This window comes from Cicer arietinum, chromosome 7 (genome assembly GCF_000331145.2).
Source record: "Cicer arietinum cultivar CDC Frontier isolate Library 1 chromosome 7, Cicar.CDCFrontier_v2.0, whole genome shotgun sequence".
In the NCBI taxonomy this organism is placed as follows: domain Eukaryota; kingdom Viridiplantae; phylum Streptophyta; class Magnoliopsida; order Fabales; family Fabaceae; genus Cicer; species Cicer arietinum.
Genome location: NC_021166.2, coordinates 12,113,620 through 12,138,069, shown reverse-complemented (window position 1 = coordinate 12,138,069; position 24,450 = coordinate 12,113,620). Strand labels below are relative to the sequence as shown.

The window sequence follows — 24,450 nt, the reverse complement described above, 5'->3', positions numbered from 1 at the left end:
TTATAAAAAATGTTTTTTTTCGAAATTACTAAAAAGATTTTTTAATTTAAAACATTTTTTAAATTATTTTTAAATTCCTATGTTAAAAAAAAATATAACAAACAGATAAAAACATTCAAAGTTATATTTCAAATTTATAATATTTAGTAAAACTAGTAAATTACTAGATGGACTAAATGAGAAATTGAATTCCAATTCCTTGAACAAAAACATGGGTTGTTGATGTTTCTCTTGTAACAGCATTATTAATACTAATAAAGAAAAAAAGAAAGAAAGGTTGAAGTGGTGTCCGTGTTTGCTTGTGACTAATGAACAGTTGCAATCAGTAGTAGTAGTAGTAGTTGCGGACCACAGGACAAGAGAGTGCCTCTAAGAACCTTTCTGCCACTTCTTCAAAACTTTTTTTTTTATTTCTTTATTCCAATATTACCCCTTGTTTCTTCAGGGATAGTGTTATAGACAAGCTTAGAGTTCTTCAATGTCTATCCCAGTGAAGCTAATTACAGTAAAATGCTTTTAGAGGAGTTAATATATATAGGCTTGTATGAAAAATCAAATAATAGATCATTAGTGATAAACTAATTGATATCATAGTAGCTGATAAAGGGCCCGGTTATAAAAAAAAAAAATTATTCTAGTATTTAATAATTTAAAAATTATATTTTTTAGATTTTAAGAAAAACATAAATCATTTTGAATTTATTATTATTTTTATTAAAAATTGTTATAAAAAATGTTTTTTTTCGAAATTACTAAAAAGATTTTTTAATTTAAAACATTTTTTAAATTATTTTTAAATTCCTATGTTAAAAAAAAATATAACAAACAGATAAAAACATTCAAAGTTATATTTCAAATTTATAATATTTAGTAAAACTAGTAAATTACTAGATGGACTAAATGATAAATTTAAAATAATAGAAAAATATATTTTTAATTAGTTTTTAAAATTTTTTAATTAAAATAATAAAAATAAAACTAGAAAGAATAAAAAAAAAATATATATATATATATATAAGATAATACTATTCTAATAAAAGTTATTACATTTAATTTAAATTTTGGATTAAATAGGTAGATCTTTATAGACTTATTGATCGGCAAGAGGTAGCATTGTGAAAGGTGTGGAGCATATTTATAAGTAACAGACGATGTTTACCTCTGATTCTCTGAATGTGACGAGTAAAAGCGGTATTATTAGTGTTATAATTATTCTTCCACTCATTATTTGATTTCATGAGGTAATAATTCCAATCTCATTAACTCAGGTGACGACCTGTGGCCTGTGGAGTGGGGTTGCACTGCAACCTAACTACAGGTACTAGTACTTCACTACTTCAATAATTCATTATTTTTTCTTTGCATCTTTTTTATAATAAAATAAAATAAAAACTTTTTGTATTTAGTTATTTATGATAAAAATAAAAAAGATGGGTATAAATATGTGTTAAAATTTAAAAAGTTTTATAAAAAAAATTTAAAGTATATACTCTAGAACTTTGATAAATTAAGTTATATTTCCAAATTTAATGATGGAACGAGAAATTAAATTATTATATTTACATATTTCAATACAATACAGTATTTTTCTTATTTATTTTTGAGAAAAAACATTGATTGACCAACATTAGGGTGAGCAAGATTCATGAAACCACCATTACTAGACAAAAGGGTCCCTCAACTATTAGGCTACAAAATGATAGCGATAGTTAATTGAGAATCAATAAGGTTTATACGAGTTTGCCAAAGCCTATTTTGAGAACATGTTTGTAAGAATTAATTTAATTAATGATTATACTCATAACTCATAATAAGTGATGTTTCTTTTGGATAGACAAAAATGATCTTATTTAATAAAGTGAAAAGCTACAAATGTGAAAATGTGTAAGTTATGTTTTATAAATAGTAGTAATTTGATGGATATTACTCAGGATGAACTCTAAAGATTATGTATCTACCTTAAAAGTTTTTCTGCCAATAACCATAAAAAAAGGGTTTGAGAAAGAATATATTGGAAAGAGATAAACTGGATCAGTGGATTTATGATCTCTATTCTCTATTACTACCATACAATCATGAAAAAATATGTCATTTATTGTATGTATATGTGAGAATCATACATAGTTTTCTTGAATATAGATTTTTTATATAAAAATTAAAATTTACAATATTTAATGTAAATTGACGACTTACATCCCAATTGTTCATTTATTTAGATATCTTCGTCGAAGATAATTATAAAATTTTTGTAGTTTCCTCACGTGCATATAAATTTAAAGAGGGTCACGAAGATAATTATAAATTTTTTATAGTTTCCTCACGTGCATATAAATTTAAAGGGGGGGTCTTATTTGAGATTAATTGTTTGATACGGCTTTAAGTCTTGATAATTTAAAACTCTACTTTCTTTTATATTCCCTCGGTCACAAACATTTTTTTTTTTATCTTTATCATTATTATAAACAAAAAGAAATTTATTTTAAATCATTTAATGTTGATTCTTAATACACCCTATATTTATTTTAAAAATATTTAATGTAGAAAGTTGAACATATGACATTAAAAAGAGACAATATAATAAATTTGATTTGTGTTTTGTTTGAAATCTAAAAAATTAAGTGTATTTAACTAAATTTCTTAATATTAATGGTAAAAATAATTTTTTTTTGCATATAATAATGATCAAGAGTAAGTAAGACTTATGCACCAAGAAAGTCGTTCATGGTTCACACATTGGCAACATACAAGAATTTTCCCTTGGTAAATAAAACCATTGTTCTTGTAGGAAAATGTGATAACCTCCAAATCATGAAAGATTTTTGCCTGTTTTTGCTTTGCAAAATCATATACAAAGTAGTATCAAATGTCCTGACTAATAGACCCATACCCTCCTTACAATCCCTACATTTGAAGTCATTCATCATATGCATAAATTACAAAATAGGGGAAACCAAAGGTAAAGTTGGCTATGAGAAATGACAACAACAACCTTTTTTACAACAATAAAAATGAAATCCTGAAGCACTCCTAGAGATCTTTACCATGCTTGATGTCTAAGTTGTATAATTTTTTTTGAATGATCACTATCACCTATATATTACTTTTCAAAAATAACAAGAAAGAAGTTTACACCAAAAAATAAATTCAATCAAAGTTTCGTTTACAAATTGATCACAATAAATTATTTGACTTTCTTACGTCCTCTTCCTCCACCACTTATGTATATACATTGGCCCCAACATTAACCGAATTAAGCTAAGCCTTATCTAAATTAGCAATAATAAAAAGATTATATCATCGCACTGTACACAGAAAAGATAAAAAAAAAAGAGAAATTAATTGTAACATATGTTCGACAATTTAAAAGTTAGTCCAGAATTCAGCTAATAATTCTCAATAGTAATTGTTTTTTGCTTCAAACAATTACGTAAAGGAAGAAATTATGTTCATCGACTCTAGATTTCTTAACTCCTCTAAAAAATTAAATATGAAGTTAAATTTTGTATGAACTATTAAATTAAAAAACAAAACATAAATAAAATGTGAAAAAAATAAATAACAATTACGTCACCAGAAAAATTAATTGTTGACCGTACTCGATTAACATCTTACATAATTTTTAGATACATAATGAATTTTTTTTTTTTTTTTGTCTTTACCAAATTTTTAGTGATTTTCTATGCAAAACGAGTAAGAAATTAAACTCTTAGACTGCATATTTAAATCAAAAACTCGAACTACATATCTCATATATGACTTCAGTTTTGATTCACAAATATAATGAGTGATGTAACGAGGAAATAGGGGGTAAAAGGTACCAAAATTAAATAAAAGTATAAGAAAATCCCTACAAACTAACTACATGTATACACACGAGAGAAAGTAATGTGTTGATATCTACTATTTTCAACTAAATGTTTGCATAAAAGAGAAAATAGATGTAAAAGTAAAATTAGTAAAAATAAATGGTTGAAATAAGCACATCCCTCATTATTTTTTTTCAACATGAAGAGATCCATTTCCGTGTATATTGTGACTAGTATATATGGTGTAAGTTGTGTAACTACGTGGAGATAGAAAATCCAAATCAATTATGTCATTTGGACACAAAAATTGATATTGTACATTATATACGAAAGAGATAATATTAATAAAAAAAAAATTCAAAATTGTTTTTGAATGGAGATATTTAATGAGAGTGACTCGCCCACAGTTTAGCATGGTTGATAGATAAAAACAAGAAACTTGCTTAAATTGTTCTCTTTTTATTGTTGCTTTTTTATCTTGAAAGTAGTGGATATTAAGTCCCACATGATCACTCCATAGATATCTCTGTCTCCTTCCATCCAATCATATATCCGTGATTTTCAAAAATTCATCTATCATCAATTGAGTCTTTGAGACCCTTCTAGTCTCTACCAAAAACACCCACAATTCAAATATACCGTCTAATTAATGTTCTTTTCCTTCTTCTTCCAAATGGTTTAATCATTCAATCACTTCTTGTTTGTTTTCTTCATGCACTTCGTCACCATCGTTCCTCTTTCGTTACAATTTCTTTTTCCATTTTGATTGTATCACATTCAATAGAGATCAAATTTAAACATAGTTTATCTTTTAATTTTGTAATAGATAGAGTTAAATTATTATGTACAGCAACTCCATCATTCAATTCCCCATCTTACTATATTTAATAACGGTAATGAACCAAATTAATCTTTAATTTTATAGACTACTCTCAAATAGATTTATGATATTAAAAATATTTTAAAAAGATTATTGGTTATTTATTATCAATTATGTATTTTATTTTAATAATTTATTATTAATTTAGTCTTATATTTAATTGTTTACTATCAATTTAATCTTAACAAAATACTACAAGGATTAATATGAGTACATTTTTATAGAATTAATACTATTTTTAAAATATTTATAATCTCATGGATCTATTTAAAATATTATAGACGAATTTAATGGTTTATTTATTTAATAGTTATCTTATAAAAATAACTACCACATATTTTATATTTATTGAACGTGGTCAATGTAAAATTAATTAGTTTACATTAACTTCCTTATTTTTTCTTTAATAGATATTTAGCTAACAAATGCAACCTTGTAATTACTTGGACCGTTTAGGCAAGTAATTAGAATTTAAGTTTTTCGGTGGAGATTAATCAAGTTAACCAAAGTGAATAATTGGCTCCTATCACATGGGCAGCTAAAAAAAACCAAACATCACCCAAAGAAAGAGCTATTTATGTGGAAATGAAATAAAGGTGTTTAGGAAAAACAATTTGATTATGGAGTTTGACAAATTATATTTATGTCCCCAACATCAAAATGGTTGTTGTGATTTGAATTAATCACAATTTTGATAATAAAGTTCCATGATTGTGTCTACTATCATCTAATTTACAAGTTTACTCCTCAATCGTACCATCAAGTCAATCCCCACACCATTCAAATATACAATTCTCATACAAACGTACAAGTCAAGTCCTAAGCGTTCCCAAAAAAAAATCTTATATATTTTCTCTTACAACATTGTAAGATAATCGCATTTCTAGTCATTCTATGTTAATTTTCATTCCTTTTTGTGATTGGATTGATGATCAATTACAGAATCACAGAAAAATGGACATATATATAAATAGATTATACTTTAATTTCATTTTTCAGTCTTATTTGATAGCCAAATTAATTGCACAGGTCTATAATTACCAGAAAAAATGTTGTCATGTGAAGTAGCCAGCTAAATCATGAGCAAATTTTAAGTCTCCCCACGCCACGTTTTTTTGTATGTTTTCATATACAACCGTACTTATATATAAAAAACAATTTATTTGTCTTTTTTATAAATAAATAAAATTTCAATTACGTTAATTACTCTTTTTACTAAGATTCTCTTATTTAATTTACATCTAATTAATTTATATCTTTTTCTACCATCAATAATAAATATTATAATAAAAAAATTAATTAACTCTCTCTTAAAAATTAAACATATAAAACCAATAACAATTATTAATAAATTTAATATTAGTATCAATTTAAGGTAGTATATACTAGAAAAGTAGAAAGTTCAGCAACTGTACGACAAGTTCTGTTTTACTACTGAATAGAATTTATGGTCCAATTAAAATCACAAACAATATAGTACACGTGAATGTTACACAGTTCAGGTACCTAACATTTTAAAAACATTAGAACCAACAAACAATGTACTAGTAATTTACAAAATTTAAAAATAAAAAAATTAAATCATGAGTTGGTGGTAACTTGTAAATAAATCAAAGAGATCAATGTTTGGTACTGGTTTTACTTTGCAGATAATAGTTGCCTTAAATGATTTTGGAGTTCTCTTCTAATTTTAAAAATTAGATAACAAATAAAAAGAAACACTAAAAACTAAAATTATATAAAAAAAATATATAATTTTTGAAAATTGGTCACATGAAAATATTATATTATGTCATTAGATCATTGAAAAATATCTAATAATTTATAAATATTAACAATATATAATTAATATTTTAAACTCTTAAAATTTTAAAGTAACGTGCGATGGTGGAGAGAACACGAACTATGGTTCGGTCCTTACCAAGATAGTAGAGTCCAAAAAAAAATGTTGGGTTATAATACGTGTTGTCAAACATGCAGCAATGCATGTGTTGATGGTTGAGTGTTTATTGAGTAGACATATAAGGTTGAATTAGGTACGGTAAGAACAAGGACCCATTTGCCAATGATGCAGATCTCTGTTTATTCAGTGTTGTTGGTATGTTATGGCTTCAAATTTCAAATTCTTATCAATAATGGTGTGGAACTCCTTTTGAATTTTTCATGATTGAACACATAAAAGTCACTTTGCTTCACTTTTCATATCCACTCATTTGGTATCAATGACGTGGATGAATCTCCCCCTAGAGTACAATGACAACAATTAATTATGCGTATAAATTTTAGATTAGAAGATATCTCTATAAACTTTAATCATTTGGATCATAATCCAAGGGTTACTGTTATGATTCAAGCGCATCACAATAGTCAATCCCAAAGATTAGTTTACCCGGGAAAAGAGTTTTGTGGCTTAAATATTAAATTGATTACTTTTATATATTTAATGTGATACTCTCGACATTGTTAATCTTTTTAAGAGTCGACATTTATAATGAATTTTATTCTAACGATATTAACCTTTAATGTAAAACTTTTAATTTTATCACGTTTTTTAGAACAAACATCATCGATCACTTTTACTTTATCAATATTGACTTTAATTGTAACTTTTAACATTATCACTTTTTTATTTTGAAGAGTTTCACCGTATTGACACTTTTAAAATAAAACTCTTAATATTTCCAAACTCTTTAAAAGCCAACATCTACGACACTTTCACTCTCTCGTCAATAACCAAATAGTTATGAGTACTCTATGGAGTTGAGTACTTTGGTCTATAGACAGCCATTTCTATGAAAGACTTTTGGTAAAAGTATCATTTGTTATGATTTAAGTCCACAATAAATCTATCTAAAAGATAATCTATTAGATGGATGATTTTCATGACTTAAGTACTACCTCACATATTTTTATATACAAAACTCTTAATTGTTGCTCCGGTTTTTTATATTAATAAAAAAAATATTATATACATTTTATCTAAATTTGGTCTAAATATATACATTTTTATAATTATAAAAAACAAATACACTTTTATAACTTATAGGAGAGTATAAAAAGTTGGAGTAGTCCAAAGTTGACGGTGAATATCTATAGAGTATTAAAATCTATAGTATTCAACATCTCTTCATTAGTGAATGGATTCTTGTGTTTTTTTTTTTTTTGAACAAGTCAGAAAAAATATCAATTAAAAAAATTAATCTAAACACAAGATGTATCTAAAATAGGAGATAAAAAACATGATCCCTTCATTTTTTATTAATAGAGAACCCATTCCCCTCAATTATGAGGCCTCTTCTAGGATTTAAACTTGTATGAACAGAAATTTCTTAGTCCTTATGAGGTTTAGATATTCAATTAACACTTGACTAACCCTTGCTTATTTTTTAACTTATTTTATTATTAAATTATTCATTCTTTTTCTGAATATATATTTTCTTTTAAAAAAAAAACTTAAGATTACCATACCGTTGCTTATTCTAAAATGAATGAAATATTACTAAACTAGATTACCAATAGATTGATATGCAGAGGAATATAGCATGTGAATGTGAAAAAGTATTACATTAGCTCCTTATTAAATGTTATTTTTCATGTGGAATTTAATTGGTAGAAAGACAGATATTTAATACATTTGTTTTGGATCGGACCTATAAATTTATGGATAGAGCATCTATTCTATCTTTGTGATAATCAATTTAGAGATATGCTTTAATGAATATCGAGTTTGTTGAAAAGAACTATATGTAGGTAAGACCTGTTAAGGCATAAACATAGTCCAAAAGGAATTATGTTGTGGGTGGGGACGAGGCATCCTTTAACAAGGACCTTAGACACAAAAGGATCAATGTTTGTTCTTGTTAGATAAATATTGGATATTTATAGGGAATTTATTTTAATATTGATATGCATGATGTGATATGATGCACTAATTAAAGGTCTTCAAGTCAGAATAAAAATTTCTAAGACTAAGAAGACCAAAGAGATTTTGAACAAAGAAGCTAACCATGTGTCCATGTCCTCTCACTCAAGTTTATATTCCAAAAGAAACAACATCTGAAATTCAAATTACTCAAGTTCATTTTATTTGTTTTAGGCTAAAATATACTTTCAGGAAGAAAATGAGGCATCAACATGTAAGGAAATGGCTCTTAGATCAATATTTTAGAATTTTAACACTTATAAAATGAATTTTATATTTAATTATTTTCTATACTTATTTCTCCAATAAAAAAATATTTCTCTTAGATTTTAGCTTATCCTTTTCAATTTTTTATTTTGAATTGTCACATATATATCACTTGTTAAATCATCTAGATTCAACTTTAAAATAAATAACTGAAGAATTACGACATTGTAAAAATTAAGAGACTGATATCATGATTTTAAAAAATAGAAAGAAATGAATGAAACAAAATAAAATAAAAATCAAAATAGCAATTAAATTACTTATTTATAAGTTTATAGAATACAATATTCATAAAAATAAAATAATGTTGAAGTAAATAAAAAAATAAATCGAGATTGATATCATGATTTTAAGAATAGAAAGAAATGAATGAAAAAAAAATTCAAAATAGCAATTAAATTACTTATTTATAAGTTTATAGAATATTTATAAAAATGAAATAATATAAAGTAAATAAAAAACAAATCGCCCACCGTGGGGCTCGAACCCACGACCACAAGGTTAAGAGCCTTGCGCTCTACCAACTGAGCTAGACGGACTTATGATTAATTCATACTATATATTTTATATATTTAAAGATGTTAGTTGGTGAGGCTTTAGTTTCTTCTTCCGAGATCTCCTTTATTTGGGTTGATACCATTTTGCTGCAATTATCACCATCTGATTTATTTGAAATTGTTTCTTTATATTGGACTATTGTTTCTCAGTTGTCACCATAATTGATAGATAAAATTTTGACAAAATAAAGGGTATGTCATATTACTGATAATAATCAAATCATGTAAACATCATCAAATGTTTGCGGATTAGTCATAAATATGGCTAATGGTGAAAAAAACAACTCATCCATCATAGACCATATCTTTTCACTTGTACGTGTTGGAATTTGCCTACACTTGTTTGTCACCTCTTAATAAACTATCAAAGAATTTTGAAAAAAAAAAAAAAGGCTATAATTATATGAATAATTGCTCCAAAATCCAATTGGTCCTATAGTCCCTACCGAAAGCATTAAGCATCTAGTGTGTAAAAACTAATCTTAATAGTTCAAACCCAACAATAGGGGTATATTACCTATGCAACGGCAAATTCAGGTCAAACATCTTTTTTAAATGGATAAGATCAAGATTTCTTTAAAAAATTATTTAGTTAAAAATATTAAATTAAATATTATCAAAAAAAGTATTTTAAGTTTTTAAAGTTGACTTATTTAAATAAATATAAGTAATTTATTATTATTATTATTATTATTATTATTATTATTATTATTATTATTATTATTATTATTATTATTATTATATTAAATTGTATATTTTGTGTTAAATCATTAATTTGTTAATGTTTTTTATAATTTAAATATAAAAGTCTACATCAATGTTTGACTGACTTATTTAAATTTATTATTACGATAAATTTTAAAATAAAATATAATCTCATTGATCTATTTACTTATTAGTATATTTAAAAATATATTTAATTATTTATTTAAATAAATTCATAAAAAATACATCTTTAAATAAACTAACGTATTATGTCATTTTTTAAAAAGTTCAAACTCAAACTTAGACTTTGATTTTTATTTTTTATATTTTTTTATCCTTGCAAAACCCAACTCATCATTCTAACCTATTTCTACCCGTAATCTTAGATCCCTTCTCTAGTGAACAACCTTCTGCTAATCTGATAACTTCACCTTCATGATTCCAAGAGTAAAAGATAAAGATAAATAACCCTCAAGAGTACACTTTGTTTTTTTCAATACACTTACACGAGCAATTGGAGTAGACTACCAAAATTGTACCCAAAGACAGGGTTAAACAACCAAGAAATTTAGTATGGGCTTTATGATTGGATACAAATGTTGGCCCATTAAAAATGATGAGAACTTTAGTAGTAGTTAATAAGTCAAGAATATTTTTTACTTAAAAAAGTCGTCATAAAAGTGATTGTTCATCTACTATCATTGCTCACAAGATGTAAAAAAGCACCATATTTAACTGAATTTTCACTTTCACAAGATATATAGTTATAGAGTTTAGGCTTCTAATGAAAGGGAAGAAGAAGAAATTTAGAAAACTTTATAGGTTTTAAATAAATTTTTCAAATCATTTTTATCTCTTTATAAAATAAAATACTCACAAATCAAAATAAATAGAGGAATAAAGGACATTTCTAAATCACAATATGTTAACACTTTAAATAAATCATAAAATAAAAAAAATAAAAAGTTATACAATTTTTGAACATAGTAGCAAGTTAATGTATAGTCTGTATTATCAAAGAAATATTCATCATAAATATTATGTCAAAACCATGCCAAATGTAGCAAATGGAACACAAACAACCTTTTTTTTTAAATAACAAACGGAATATAATTGCAACAAATAAATATCCTTACATCATTCATGAACACTCATTCCCATCTCAACACCAATTCAACATCTTGGCTTAATTTATTTGGGTGAGGATCTAAAACTTGTTTTAGTATATCCTCCAAAATAAATTAGACTATTTTTAACTAATTTTATCTACAGTTCTACACTTGATTAAAGGCAGACGTAGACTAAGGCTTTTACTTGCTTTCTCTATTAATTAATCTTCTCTCTTTTCATTTTTATTCATCAACTTTTTTCATTTCTTTGATTTGGGTTTATAATTATAAAGCTTAAATGTTACACTAAGCTTTGAAGACATTTTCTTTTTTAGTCCTCTAACTGGATGTGTTGTTTTTACTTATGCCAACCCAATATTCCTTTGTAGCAACCAATATCTTCTCAGGCACTAGTGGGCCATCCTCATGATCCATCATTTTAGCTTCCCATCTCATTCCCCCAACAATTTTTTTAACCTTGTTAAGAACATCGACTTCATCGCGAATTATGATCGCTCCTTCGGGCCGCAGGATGCGGTCCATCTCCAAAAGGATGTCTTCTAGGTTGCACCTTTTAATCAGATAATAAATAATTAAGGATACGACAAATAATTCCATCAAAAGTAGTTAAATTTAATTAGTTTTCTTGGTATGCATTAAAAAGGAACCAATGTAGTAATTTTTATGGCTTGTGCATGGAAAAGGAAGAAACTTACTTGTCTTGGTACAAACTAAATAACCCATTAGCATGAATAAGATCATATGTCCTTGGATATGTAGAAAAGCCTTCACACCTAAAGAAGGAAAAATAACGTCATTGCAATTTCATAGTACACAATCTTATATGAAAAAAGAAAAATATAATAGGAACCAAACCCGATTTTGCTTTACGATAGAGTATTGATATGATAGAGTATTGATATAAACGAAGGATCATACCACAATTAACCATAAATCTCAGTTTAATTAATAATTTTTGGCAAGTATATGAAGCGACCAATTAAGATGATTTTGGAAACTTACCAGTCATGATAAATCCCAATCAAACCTCTTTCATAGATAACACCTAAAGTGTTGTCAGCAATTGTGGGCACAACATTCATCACCCAAGATTTTTGCGATTCAAGCGCGGCTGCAAATCCTCCAAGGCCTGCATTCATGTCCATCAAATTCCGATATCTAGTGGTGCCAAGCAATCTATTTATTCTTTTGTACTCAGTAACATGCTTTTTCCATAATTTGTTGTCCTCTTGATATGATTCAGTCGTTACGCCTGGAATAAAGCCCTTAGCTATTCGAGGAGGGACCGCTAAAAGCCTAGCAGGAAACTTCTTCAATTCCCCTCCGGCAACTTCACTTTTGCTTGTTACCTCAGGGATAGGGGTTTTGCATACCTCCATCTTTTTGTACCTATAATAACCATACACAAGTTATTCATGAGAGCATTATAATAAAAAAATTGTGGAACAATATGAACAAAGAGTAATTCAAATCCCTCCCACTACAAATGATTATAAGTATAATGGCCAGGATGCTTGAATGAAGTGTGTAAAGATGAGTAGAACTTACCAAACATCATCAGCACTATCTAATTCGCATAAATCGGGAGACTTTCTTTGACAGGATTTAGCATTTATTTTCTTCCTCCAGATAGCAATATCACCCTTTTCATACTTCTTTTCCCAGCAAAGACTTTCGGCTAAATCCTCAATTTTTTTCTGCTCTGCCTTCAGATCCTCCTTTGATCGCTTCCATGTTTGGTAGTACGTTTTCCAATTAATTGGAGGACCAGATAAAATCCAAAATCCACCAGGCCTTAAAACTCGGTCAACTTCCATTAGATACATCCCATCTGCATTCAATCATTGGGTGGAAAGTAAACAAGTTAATTTCTCTAAACAGTGTTTCATGTCACTGCTAGATGCTTTAGAATTCTTGATCTAATGCCTCTGAAGTCACATATAAATGCAGTATCTATTAACAAAATATAATGAAAATTTATGGTAGCTGAAGAAGATCTTATTAATAAAGTAATATGAAATCACTTAAAGGAAATGGATCAACAAAATTTAATGCTACACTGAACTCGCCAATAAACTATTTTCTAGATCAGTAATATGGATTGTCTAATTTAGCACTAACCATTTGCAGTCCATGGTATCAAACATCGAGAACACTGTGCCATATCAAAGGCCCTTGATGGGAATGGAAGACGGATTGTACCAAGAACACCAATAATAGCAGGTACTCCTCGTTCGAGTGCAAACTGAACTTGTGCTTCGTGATTATCCTTTGGAGCAAAGGACATAGCTAGCACATTTCTCTTTAGCAAGTATGCTCCCCAACTTGCAACCTACATAATCATTCATGCCTATATTGTTAGAACAATCAAGAATCAAATTGAAAGGTACTACTAATGAAAGCAAGCAAACCAAGCCACCAAAATTGAAGGGTGGATTCGGATTCACCCTTATCTGCTCATCTTAGAGACAAACTCGCGATAGCGAAGCTTTTCCGAATCATTGTATATAAAACAAGGAAAAACAGCATGCTATCAATATATCAAAAGCATTATTTGATATGAAAACTTACTCCACAACCAGTGTCCAACGCTGTTCTGACAGAACCATCTGCAATTGGAATAACCGATGCAAGTTCATCAATATATGCATCTGCTCCTTGAGGGAACATGGTCCCTCCACCTGGAAATTTGAACACATTTCCCTGGAATTGCACCCAGTTTTGAACAGCCTTCTCCACTGTCAAACTCTTGTAAGGAACATTAGCATAGTAGACATAATCGCGGCTTTTCGGCCAAGGAAAAGGAGATGTGTAGCCCTCGGGTGCAGGTATAAGGCAATGCAATTTTTCCTCTACAGGTGGACAATGCCTTTCCCTATAGATCATGTTTTCCCTCGGGAACGACATTGCTCGGTCTTGCTCTTGGCAAGGCGTATAATCAGTATATTTTACATCACACGCCTTGAACGCTTTAGCTTTCGGTTCAGACGATTCAACAGTTTCTACATAATTGTGATGGGGTTCAAAACTCAAATTTGGCACAACGTTGCAGTCTGTCTGCAACTTATTTACCTTCAATGCAAGGCTGTCTCCCTTTCCAGAACCACTTCTTTGCCATGCTCCCAATAGATAAAACAAACAACATAGAGCAATCACAGCGAAAATCGACAAAGGCCTTCGTGTTTTGTTGCCTAATGCGGCACTTTTAGAACCCATTAACTCAGCAGTTTTCTATCGAACGGTTAAACCTATGACAGTTCACACTGAAATTAGTTAGTTACAAGTTAAAGTAGATGTAGATCGTCTGAAATCAATCAAACCACCAACATTGATCTATTGAAAAATCATCATCTAAGCTCAAAATATTTAATGCTAACAAAAATAGAAACAGACAGGTTACTAAACTCCTTGTCTGATTTAGAAAGAAACAAGCAAAGAAATACAGAATCCATGTGTATAACTTATTTTTCTTCCGTAATTATATGCTGCAGAACTATATATCTATAATTATACTTGACACCGTTTGAGATCAAAGTAGTTTTGAAGCACAATCTCTAGCAGGTGAAGATCTTATACTTCCTTACAAACAAAAGGAAGGTAAACAAGCTTAACTTCCTTTTAGTCAAAGTTACATCACTACTTTTTTTCTTCACAAGCATACAAAACCCACATGCAAAAGGGGTTTGCTACTAATAATACGGAGACAAAGAAAATGTTGAAAAACATGATTTTTGGTGAGTTACTATATATTATTTTGTCTGATTTCATAGAATCCAAATAGCAACTATTAAAAAAATAAAAAGCTTTATTGTTGTACTGCATAGCATAGCACAACACCCCCTTAACCCCAAATCTGTCTAATTATGCTGGATCAGCTAAAGATCTAACGAAAAGAGAAGAAAAAAACCCAGAAAAGTTAGCTTTTCAAAATCGAAACTTTACAGTGCAAATGTGAGAACTGAAATGAGTGGTATATATAAGTTGAATTTTAAGCAAAATGGGTAAAAGAAAAGCATAGCAGAACATAAATATGATTATAGGAATGAGCCAGAAAAGTATAGTGAGAAATCTAGAGTGAGATAAAATGGATAACCTCGAAAAGAGGCTTCTTTCTTCTTCTTCTTCTGTTTCACTAAAGAGAATATAGATCCACACACTGGTCTAGTAGATCACAATCAAAAGAATTAGAGTTAGGAGAGAGAGAGAGAGAGAGAGAGAGAGAGAGAGAGAGAGGTTAAAGTGGAAAGTTTAAGTGAGTGACATTAGTGTATGTATGCTAAGAAGACGAGTGTTGACAGTTGGAGTACATGATTTAAGGTAAAATTGACCCTTGTGTTTGTTATGTAGAATGTATCAATGTAGATGTAGATTTTGTATCCGCCGACAGATCCATCAAGATAAAGAAAGAATAATAAACTCACTACTCACTAGGCAACCGCAATTCATTTCTTTTCACTACTGAAACTTTAACTAACCAACTTGAAATTTTATCAATAATTTATTACTTTAATCTCAAATATAAACAAAAATTAATTAAAATATTTAGTTTAAATTTGAGACTATATAGGTCAGAAAATATTTTTTGATTTATATTTGAGATTGGAATAGCAATTTATTTACTGGTTTGAGGGATAAAATACTTCATATATCCCATAATATGTGTTACAACTGACATTATGATATTTGTCATAATCGAAAATTTTACATCGATTAAAACAATATGATAAATAAATACAAATAAAAATGATTAATTTTTTAATTAATGATTGATTCTCATTGTTATATATCCAAAATAAAAATAATAACTAGCGCAAATACTATTTAAAAGGCATAAATATTAAAAATAATAATTAGATTCAAATATGATTTTATTTTTTATTTTTTTTACTTAATATTTATTTTAATTATTTATTTTTTATAATTAATTTATTTTAGTCATTGTCACAATAACAATAAAAATTGTACTAATAAGTTTGTTTATTTAAGATTTTTTTAAAATGATTTTTATAATATTTTATTTTTTATTATAACTTTTTAAAAAATATTTTTAAAATAAAATTTCAAATAAAAAATTATTTTAAATAATTTATTATAAAATATTATTTTAAGTATTTCATCTATTTGCTATGACGTTTATTGAATAATTAAATCTCAAAAATGATTAATATGAAAAGTTATTTTGAAAAACTCTTCATAAAAATCATTTTTAAAAATAACCTTAAAAAAATGTAATTTTAATCATGTTAATATTTAAATTATTTAATATTAATATTATTTTTTTTAATTGGTAACAAATGAGTCAGAAATAACTTTTATTATTTTAAAATGAATTATCATAAAAATCATTTTTTAAAATATAAAATCAAAATCACAATTTAAAAAATCTTAAACAAATGGATTCAATATTCAATTATTTAAATCTCTCCTAACAACTTACAATATATATTTAGTATAATATATTTTTAAAAAGACATCTATTTAATTCAATAATAGGTTTGTATTATAAAAAAAAAATTAAAATATATGTAAATAATTTGAAATGAATGATATTTATTTTAACTAACTATATTAATAATCTATCAAAACATAAAACATTTCTCCTACATATCACAAAAATAATATATAATTGAAACTATACTAATTGTTTTAGCAAAAAAATTTAAGTTGCAAAAAATGAGTACATTTTGACTTATAAAATGATACAATACACTCTCCATATCGACGAAACTTTATTCATAGCCACTTTTATTATTTTATTAATTTTTCTGATTGAATTTTACTGATTGAATTTTACTGTAACAAAAAAAAAAGTTAGTTATATTTATACTAACAAAAAATAACGTAAACAGTAGCCAAAGTCTCTTATCTGGTTAATCAATTTCCAAAAACTTATCGGTAGTGCGGTATACGTTTATTACTTATTTATAATAATAGTTATATTATATATTAGTAGTAGTATGTAATATATATGTATAACCAAAAAATGCAAAAAGCGGGAGAGGCGTTGATTACCCTAAGCTACAAATTACAGTGTCAGTCCGCCCCTGCACGGTGCAACACATTCTTTTTTTTTGTTACTATAGTTTTGAACTGTATAAAGATATTTAAGTCTGTTAAATGTTATATTATTATTTTTATAGTTTTAATAATGGAAAAGAGGAGAGAAATGGAGAAGATAGTAATTTCTTTTTACCATATCTATTAGCGTGAAAATCTGGCGCATCGCCTTCAATTTTGTTAGTTTTATTAAATTTTTTTTTATTGGAGAAAGGTGTTTTAATGTCATTTTTCTTATAGTGACGGAGTTTGAACAAATATTTTTTAGTGTTAAATTTATATAATTTTAATTGATAAATTAAATATAATATTTTATTAATATATTAGAATTATAGGTTGTAAGGTTGCAACATAAACACACAAATTTTTTACAAACACAATTGTAATAATCGTAAAAAGAAGATAAATTAAACTAAAAAATTGTTCAGTTTGAGAAGAGACATAGTTATAGGTATAATATATTATTTTAGTTTGTATATTTGGAGAGGAAAGAAAGTCTAAATCAATAAGATAGTTAGTTTGATTGAGTTTTTATAATTTTTATCATAAAATTAAATTGATGAATAACATATTGATTTGTTTCAGTTCAATCTTTTCATATTATTAAAATAATTGCATAAATACTTTTTAAACTACAATGAAAAAAATAATATGTAAATGATTAAAAAATTCTTAAATACAACATATTTAAGATAACACTAGTACAGTACAGTTATAATCTAATTATTTTATTCAAATATTAGTGGTGGATTTTAAATGAAGTAAAATCATACATAAATCAACATTGAATTTATTCAATTTGATTTAGATTGAACTCGAAACAGGAAGAAAAAAAAAATCAATTTAATTGATTTCTATTTTTTTTGAATTTATCATATCATTAATTTGATTTTTAAATTTCTAGACGAAACGTAAAAGAAATACAATTGATATTTAAGTTGAAAAATGTAGTGTATTTTTTAATTAATATTTTGTATAATTATTTTATAGATTATTTTTATATTAAAAAAATTGTTGAGGATATTAAAATGATCGTGGCCACCCTATGTCCTTACTAAAATCCGTCTTTGATTTTTGATATCGACATTCATTTCATTTGTTTTTTTCTTTAATTTTATTTAAATAAACTTTTTTACATATATTTAACTTTTTTTATCGTTTAAGTACAATATTTACTCTGTTCGTTGTTTTAGAGTGATATTTTATTTCTCGTTTCGTTAGTGTTAATGTGTTCATTTAATTCATTTTATATTATTAATATGGTTGTTGTGACTATCTTTTATCTTTTCCTTGATGTCACACATGAAAAATTAGATAGTATATGAAATAATTTTATCAACTATTAATGAACACTTGTTAGCAATGGCAGCATAGAGAATGACCGTGTCTCAATGAATTGATTACTCTAGACCCCACCCTCATCCCTCAAATTAAAGTTCTCTGCTCAGAAAACTAGAAACCATAAATTGAACGACACATTTTACAGAGAAATTATTGATTAAAATAAATTAATAAAAATTATTTAAATGAAAAGAAAATTTTAATTAAGTGAAAGATAGAAACAAGTCACTAAAAATAGATAAATTATAAGTTAGGAGATCTTGATTCTATTTTCAATCTCATTATTTCCGCTCATCCTCTTCAACTTGTTGTCAATCCTAAAAAGACCCATGTACTTTTAGCAACACTTATTCGGAAATTCCCCAATAATTTTTGGGCCCAAATATGTTCATTCACGTACCCCAATAATTTAAATACAATGATATTTTGCCTAAATATATCATTGTATTTAAATTTTTTCATTATATCTATATTGTTGTATCTCCGTCTGCGAAAATTTATTCTATTCTTAAAACGTGATCATTTATAAACTTTTTTTTATTAATAAATGAATAATTATTAATTTAATAATTAAAAAATAAAATTATATTAACAAAATAAAATAAAATATATTTAATAGAAAAAATACATCAAAGTTAATGATGTTGAATAGATGTACTAAAATACTAAATTATTTTAAGAACTTAATCTTATTATTAACAATTTTATTCTATTTCGTTAACTCCGCCTATTTTTACTCCTCATATAATAAATAAAAAATAATATATATATAAACATGAAAATCTATTACGAGATTGAAAAAATAAGAGGGAGTTGTTATTTTTATTTATTAAATACAGAGAAAAAATAAGAATAAGTTGTTAACAATCAAACAAAGATGTTAATTTACAAAGAGTTGTTAAAATAATATATTATTTATTTTTGCACATCTACAATATTATTATTTTTTTGGTAAACAAATTATTTTCTTGATAAACAAGTTATTTGAAACAAATTCTTGAAATAATTTTTTTATATTTTATTATAATAAAATATGAAATTAAAAAAGATGACGTTTCTTTTGTTCATCGGGTCGATCAAAAAATAAAAAAAATAGTCTAATAGTATAATTATCTATTTATAAAATACCGTCTCAATTCATCATATTTCATCATTTAGGATGTAACATAGTTGTAAAGGGTGAACTTTTCATTAAATATAGTTTGTTTGATTTTATTAATATTATTTTATTTTTATTTTTAATTTATTTTACTCTTTTAATTTATTAAATTTATAATGACTTATTTGTTAAAATAAATAAAAGGTATATGCAACATACAGATAAAAATAATTATTTTTAAAATATTTTAATATATAAATTTAAATGTAAGATACAATAGAAATATGTAATAGAAAATTTTAAATAAAAAGAGAATATAAAAACAAAATATCATCTATCTTGTATTTTAAATTGTCGCCGATCGAGGAGATGGAAGCCTTATGTATTGTGGTGAATAATATGATGTTAAAAAGATGGAAAATAAAGTTATGAAAATTGTATTTAAATAAAATAATAAACACAAGATTAATTCTTATGTTTATACAAAATACAATGGTGATTCTAATATGTACAAATGACAATATATTAAGTTTAATTTTGTTATATTTTAGTTCTTTAATTTATAAACACTCTATTTTTTAAGTCATTTTTTATTTGAGTTCGACAAATGTTTTCTATATTTATTTATTAACTTAAATATAATTTTAGTTTTTATATTTTATTCAAAAAAAAAAATAGTCTTCTCATTTTTAAAATTGGTTTTATGATCCTCTATTAATTAATTATTGTAATTTTTGTTGTCACTTATATTTTTATATTTTTATTGATATGACGTTCTCATTGATAATATGACATTTGCGAGATGGATAAATGTTTTTTAGTTTATTATTGTTATAATTCATTTTATTTATATATTAAAATATTAAAAATAAATTTATTTTATTTATAAATTAAAATATTTAAATTTAAAATCTTAAAAATATTCAACTAAAATGTTTGAAATTTATTTGTTTTTTATTTTTTTTAAATAATTTAAAATTTAAATATTTTTATAAAATATTTAAATTTTATTTATTTTGTTTTAATATAATTTTTAATATTTAAATTTATTACATTTTTTATTTTATATAATATTTATTTATATAAATCAAAATATTATAAATAAATTTATTCTATTTTATTTTCAAATTAAGATATTTTAAATTAAAACTTTAAATATTTTAAATTTTTTTATCCAACAATAATTTCAATTTTTAAATATTTAGATAAAAAGTATTTCAAATTTATTTGATTTATTTTTAATATATAAAAAAATAATTAATAAAATTAATTACAATTTAATAATATTAAAAATATTTATCTAACTCATAAATATATATCACATTACTCTCCTTATCACTTTATATCTCAAATATTTCAAGGTGTATACAAATGTAAGGTGTCCATCAAATATATTTATATTTAAGTCATAAGATATTATAGTCGTTGTTGAAGGTGTAACGTAGTGTCATTTTGATTTCTGAAAGAAAAAAAATTAAAACAGTTAGAATAATCAAAACAATATAAAAAAGATATAATTTATTATCATTAAAATTATTGAAAAATATAATTTAATGTTAAAATACTTCGACGACCAACTTGAATGTTTTACTGGATCAAATACCAGAAACATCACCTTACAATTTGAGCAGAAGTGGTTTACCTATATATATTTATAACCCGAAATATGACCGGTAGATGAGCAGAAGTAGATGGGCACTGGTGGTAAGTCGTATTGCAAGAAAATAAATATGTGGGTGTAGACACATCATTCGGATTTAGATATCAGGTATCAATCCATTTCTCGGACTCTCTTTAATTTTTTTGTCTAATATAACTTCTCTATTCGTTTTCAAGCATGTATGTATCTATATGTTCCATTTAGTTGCTCTTTACTTGCTTCCTTCTTCTTCAGTTCTTTCATTCTATACTTGCTTTACTTGCCTTGTATAATAATCATTCTAATTACAGCTTATGTACTGTATGGTTATCAAATTGGAAAAGAAAACTGGTTTGTTTTGATTCTGAATTTTCTTGATGCTGCTGATTTTGTGCTCAATTTTTGTATGCTAGAGTTTCTCTTATAGATGATGTTTTCAATGTAATCTTATTTTCAAAAATTGGGATTAAATATAGTACTGCTTTTACTTGTGCTAGCTAGCTCACAAAAACCATCGCTTTTGTTATATGTGTGACAATCATTTGTACTTGGTCGTGATTATCTTATATGGAGCCTGACTTAATTTTGTTATCAAAGACATTTGATTTTCTTTAAGTGTGCTTATATATAAGTGGTATTTTGTAAAATATATAATCTAACATTTTTAATAATAATCGATAAGGATAAGGAGTACGAAGCACATATATTGATGCGGCCACCAAAACAATGATATTAACACGGTAATAATTTGAAAAAATGAATTAATTGAAGATAATCAATGTGTCGGTGTCCGTGCCCGTGCTATGGATATAAGGACTAACTGATGTTTATATAAAATAATATCAACTTTATATAGGACTTTTGTGTATCTTGCACTTCATATAGCATTTTCTTCTAATTCTCATAGCAATATGTTATAACATTATGCTTCAGGTATTGATTCCAAGAAAATGAAGTGAGAATCTGGAGATGGCAGAGTTACCAGGATATGTTCGTTACTGCTTGCACACATGCAAACTAGTCCTTTTGGCCATTTTGGTCTCTGGAGGAATCGTCTTGCAAATTTTGGTCAGTACTTTTTCCCCCTCCTTGTTGGTTAGTGGTTACTATTATTTTTTGTTGAAGGTATGCATAAATATGTGACAAGAGATAGTTGCATATATGTTCTATGTGGCAGGCATGTTCCTTGTTTAATAATTGGTGGCCAATGCTAACTGGTGAGTTAAAAGGATAATTGAATTTGATTCCAGTATAGTGTACTATTCAATTACTTCTTTTCATTTCTGAGATTGTTATGTGATGATAAAAATCTCTTATGTAATTATAATTAATATCTGGTGTTTTTGCAGCAATAACATATGTGCTTCTTCCCATGCCTTTGTTGTTCTTTGCAGGGTCAGAAAGTTCTTTATTTTCTGATTCAGATAGCAGGTAAATCGTTAACTTTCAAAGCAAGATCTTAATTTTAAACTCCAAACAGAAAAGTTAACATATGAGTTCAAGCTTGGGAATTGAATAATTTAATTTTAATTAGTTAATTTATTTATGTGGTGTGTGATGAATGATGGATCAGGTGGGTGAATGCAACCAAGTTTTTAACTGGAGCCTCAGCTGTTGGAAGCATTGCAATTCCAGCTATACTAAAGCATTCTGATGTTATTGGTTGGGGAGCACTTGCAATGGAACTCTCTTCCTTCTTTGTGTTTGTATTGGCCATAATGTGTTACATAAAGATGAGTGATGAAGATGGTTATAGTAGTATTCTTTGAGATGGAGTGGGACTTGCTTTGTGGGGGAAAAATGCATCTATTCTCTTGCTTTGTGGGGGAACAATATAGTAGTATTCTTTGAGATGGAGTGGGACTTGCTTTTAGCAAATCTTCGAAACTTTGCACACAAAAACTAATCATTTAAAGGTAAGTTTAAGAGATTAACATCTTCGTAACTAATATTGTTCTATGTGACCAAAATGATCCAAGTTTCTACAACATGCACCACATTGTATTGGTAATTCTATAGATTGTTTAGATTTACACTTTTTTTAGTTGAACAAAAAGAAAATCACATTTTTTAAATAAAAAAACCTCTTTTTCCCACTTGAAATAGAGCGCCATGAACTTAGTTATTCCCCTTCGATCGTTGTTATATATATATATAAATGATATCAATTTTGTTTATTATTATAAGAAAATGTTTACTACTTTTGATTCATTTAATGCTAATATTTTAAATATATTCTCACTTTAATAAAAAAATTATTGTCAATAATTGAGTATTTTACATATAACGAACAATTCAATAAATTTAAATTATATTTTACATAAAATATTGAAAATTAATTGACCTTAATAAATTTTTAATGATAAAGTAATTATTTTTATTTATAACAATGATTGAAGTGTGTATTATACTATTATGTAATGATCACCGAGCAAATAGTTATATTTTCAGCTATAAATCCCATATAAAAAAGTAAGATGGAATTATTTTCCCTCATTTTCTGCTTTCTAAAATCACTATGATCTATGCTTCAATTACTTCGAGAAAGTATTATGAGCTTTCTCTTAAAAAAATATAAGATTAATGGTTGATTGATTCTTTTATTTTAAAATTTAATGTTTGTTTTTTTTAAAATATTTTAATTAAAAATTATGATTTAATATATTTTAAGTAATGTAACAAATTAATTTTATGATGTAGAACTATTTATATATATATATATATATATATATATTAATTATTTATATATTCTTAATTAAATTATAACAATAAATAATTGTATAAATTAAAATTGAAGTTTTTAGATAATTAATTATAATTTTACGAATATTAATCTTTTGGACATCATATTATATGACATTATATCACTATCTTTTAATTAAAAAAATAAAAAAAATAAAAAAAATAATTAAATTTTAAAATAAAAAGGATCAATTTTAGTAAATAATAAAAATAGTAGAACAAAACTACAATTAAGAAATATATATATATATATATATATATATATATATATATATATATATATATATATATATATATATATATAT

At 25.9% G+C, this 24,450-nt stretch overlaps 3 protein-coding genes and 1 non-coding gene across 15 annotated transcripts in view; 2 read left to right on the top strand and 2 right to left on the bottom strand.

Moving 5' to 3' along the window:
• Positions 1-9,341: 9,341 nt before the first annotated feature.
• Positions 9,342-9,414, bottom strand: TRNAK-CUU (transfer RNA lysine (anticodon CUU)). The gene has a single exon. It is a non-coding gene; the product is annotated as a tRNA-Lys (tRNA).
• Positions 9,415-11,205: 1,791 nt separating this feature from the next.
• LOC101509665 (probable methyltransferase PMT14) lies at positions 11,206-15,617 on the bottom strand. Of its 2 annotated transcripts, none has more exons than XM_027336616.2 (7): positions 15,361-15,617; positions 13,839-14,530; positions 13,389-13,599; positions 12,816-13,098; positions 12,270-12,656; positions 11,963-12,040; positions 11,206-11,817 (listed from the first exon to the last, which is right to left on the bottom strand). In XM_027336616.2, exons 2-7 carry the CDS (start codon positions 14,481-14,483, stop codon positions 11,586-11,588), a joined length of 1,836 nt encoding a protein of 611 aa, XP_027192417.1. In that variant the 5' UTR covers positions 14,484-14,530; positions 15,361-15,617; the 3' UTR covers positions 11,206-11,585. The 2 variants fall into 2 exon arrangements, with proteins under 2 accessions (XP_027192417.1, XP_004508998.1); XM_004508941.4 differs by having other exon boundaries at positions 13,839-14,515; positions 15,361-15,616.
• A 5,731-nt stretch (positions 15,618-21,348) lies between these two features.
• Positions 21,349-23,373, top strand: LOC101508499 (vacuolar protein sorting-associated protein 55 homolog). Of its 11 annotated transcripts, none has more exons than XM_027336348.2 (5): positions 21,349-21,532; positions 22,337-22,471; positions 22,557-22,620; positions 22,798-22,834; positions 22,977-23,373. In XM_027336348.2, exons 2-5 carry the CDS (start codon positions 22,373-22,375, stop codon positions 23,170-23,172), a joined length of 396 nt encoding a protein of 131 aa, XP_027192149.1. In that variant the 5' UTR covers positions 21,349-21,532; positions 22,337-22,372; the 3' UTR covers positions 23,173-23,373. The 11 variants fall into 11 exon arrangements, with proteins under 11 accessions (XP_027192149.1, XP_027192147.1, XP_073220166.1 ...); XM_027336346.2 differs by having other exon boundaries at positions 21,350-21,532; positions 22,753-22,834; XM_004508939.4 differs by having other exon boundaries at positions 21,352-21,532; positions 22,581-22,620.
• The window catches only part of LOC101508172 (probable purine permease 11), a 4,073-nt gene continuing 2,801 nt past the window's right edge, over positions 23,179-24,450 (top strand). The window contains exon 1 of the mRNA XM_012718162.3: positions 23,179-23,319. The gene's annotated coding sequence lies outside the window, so the exon portion shown is untranslated. The remainder of the gene's footprint in view (positions 23,320-24,450) is intronic.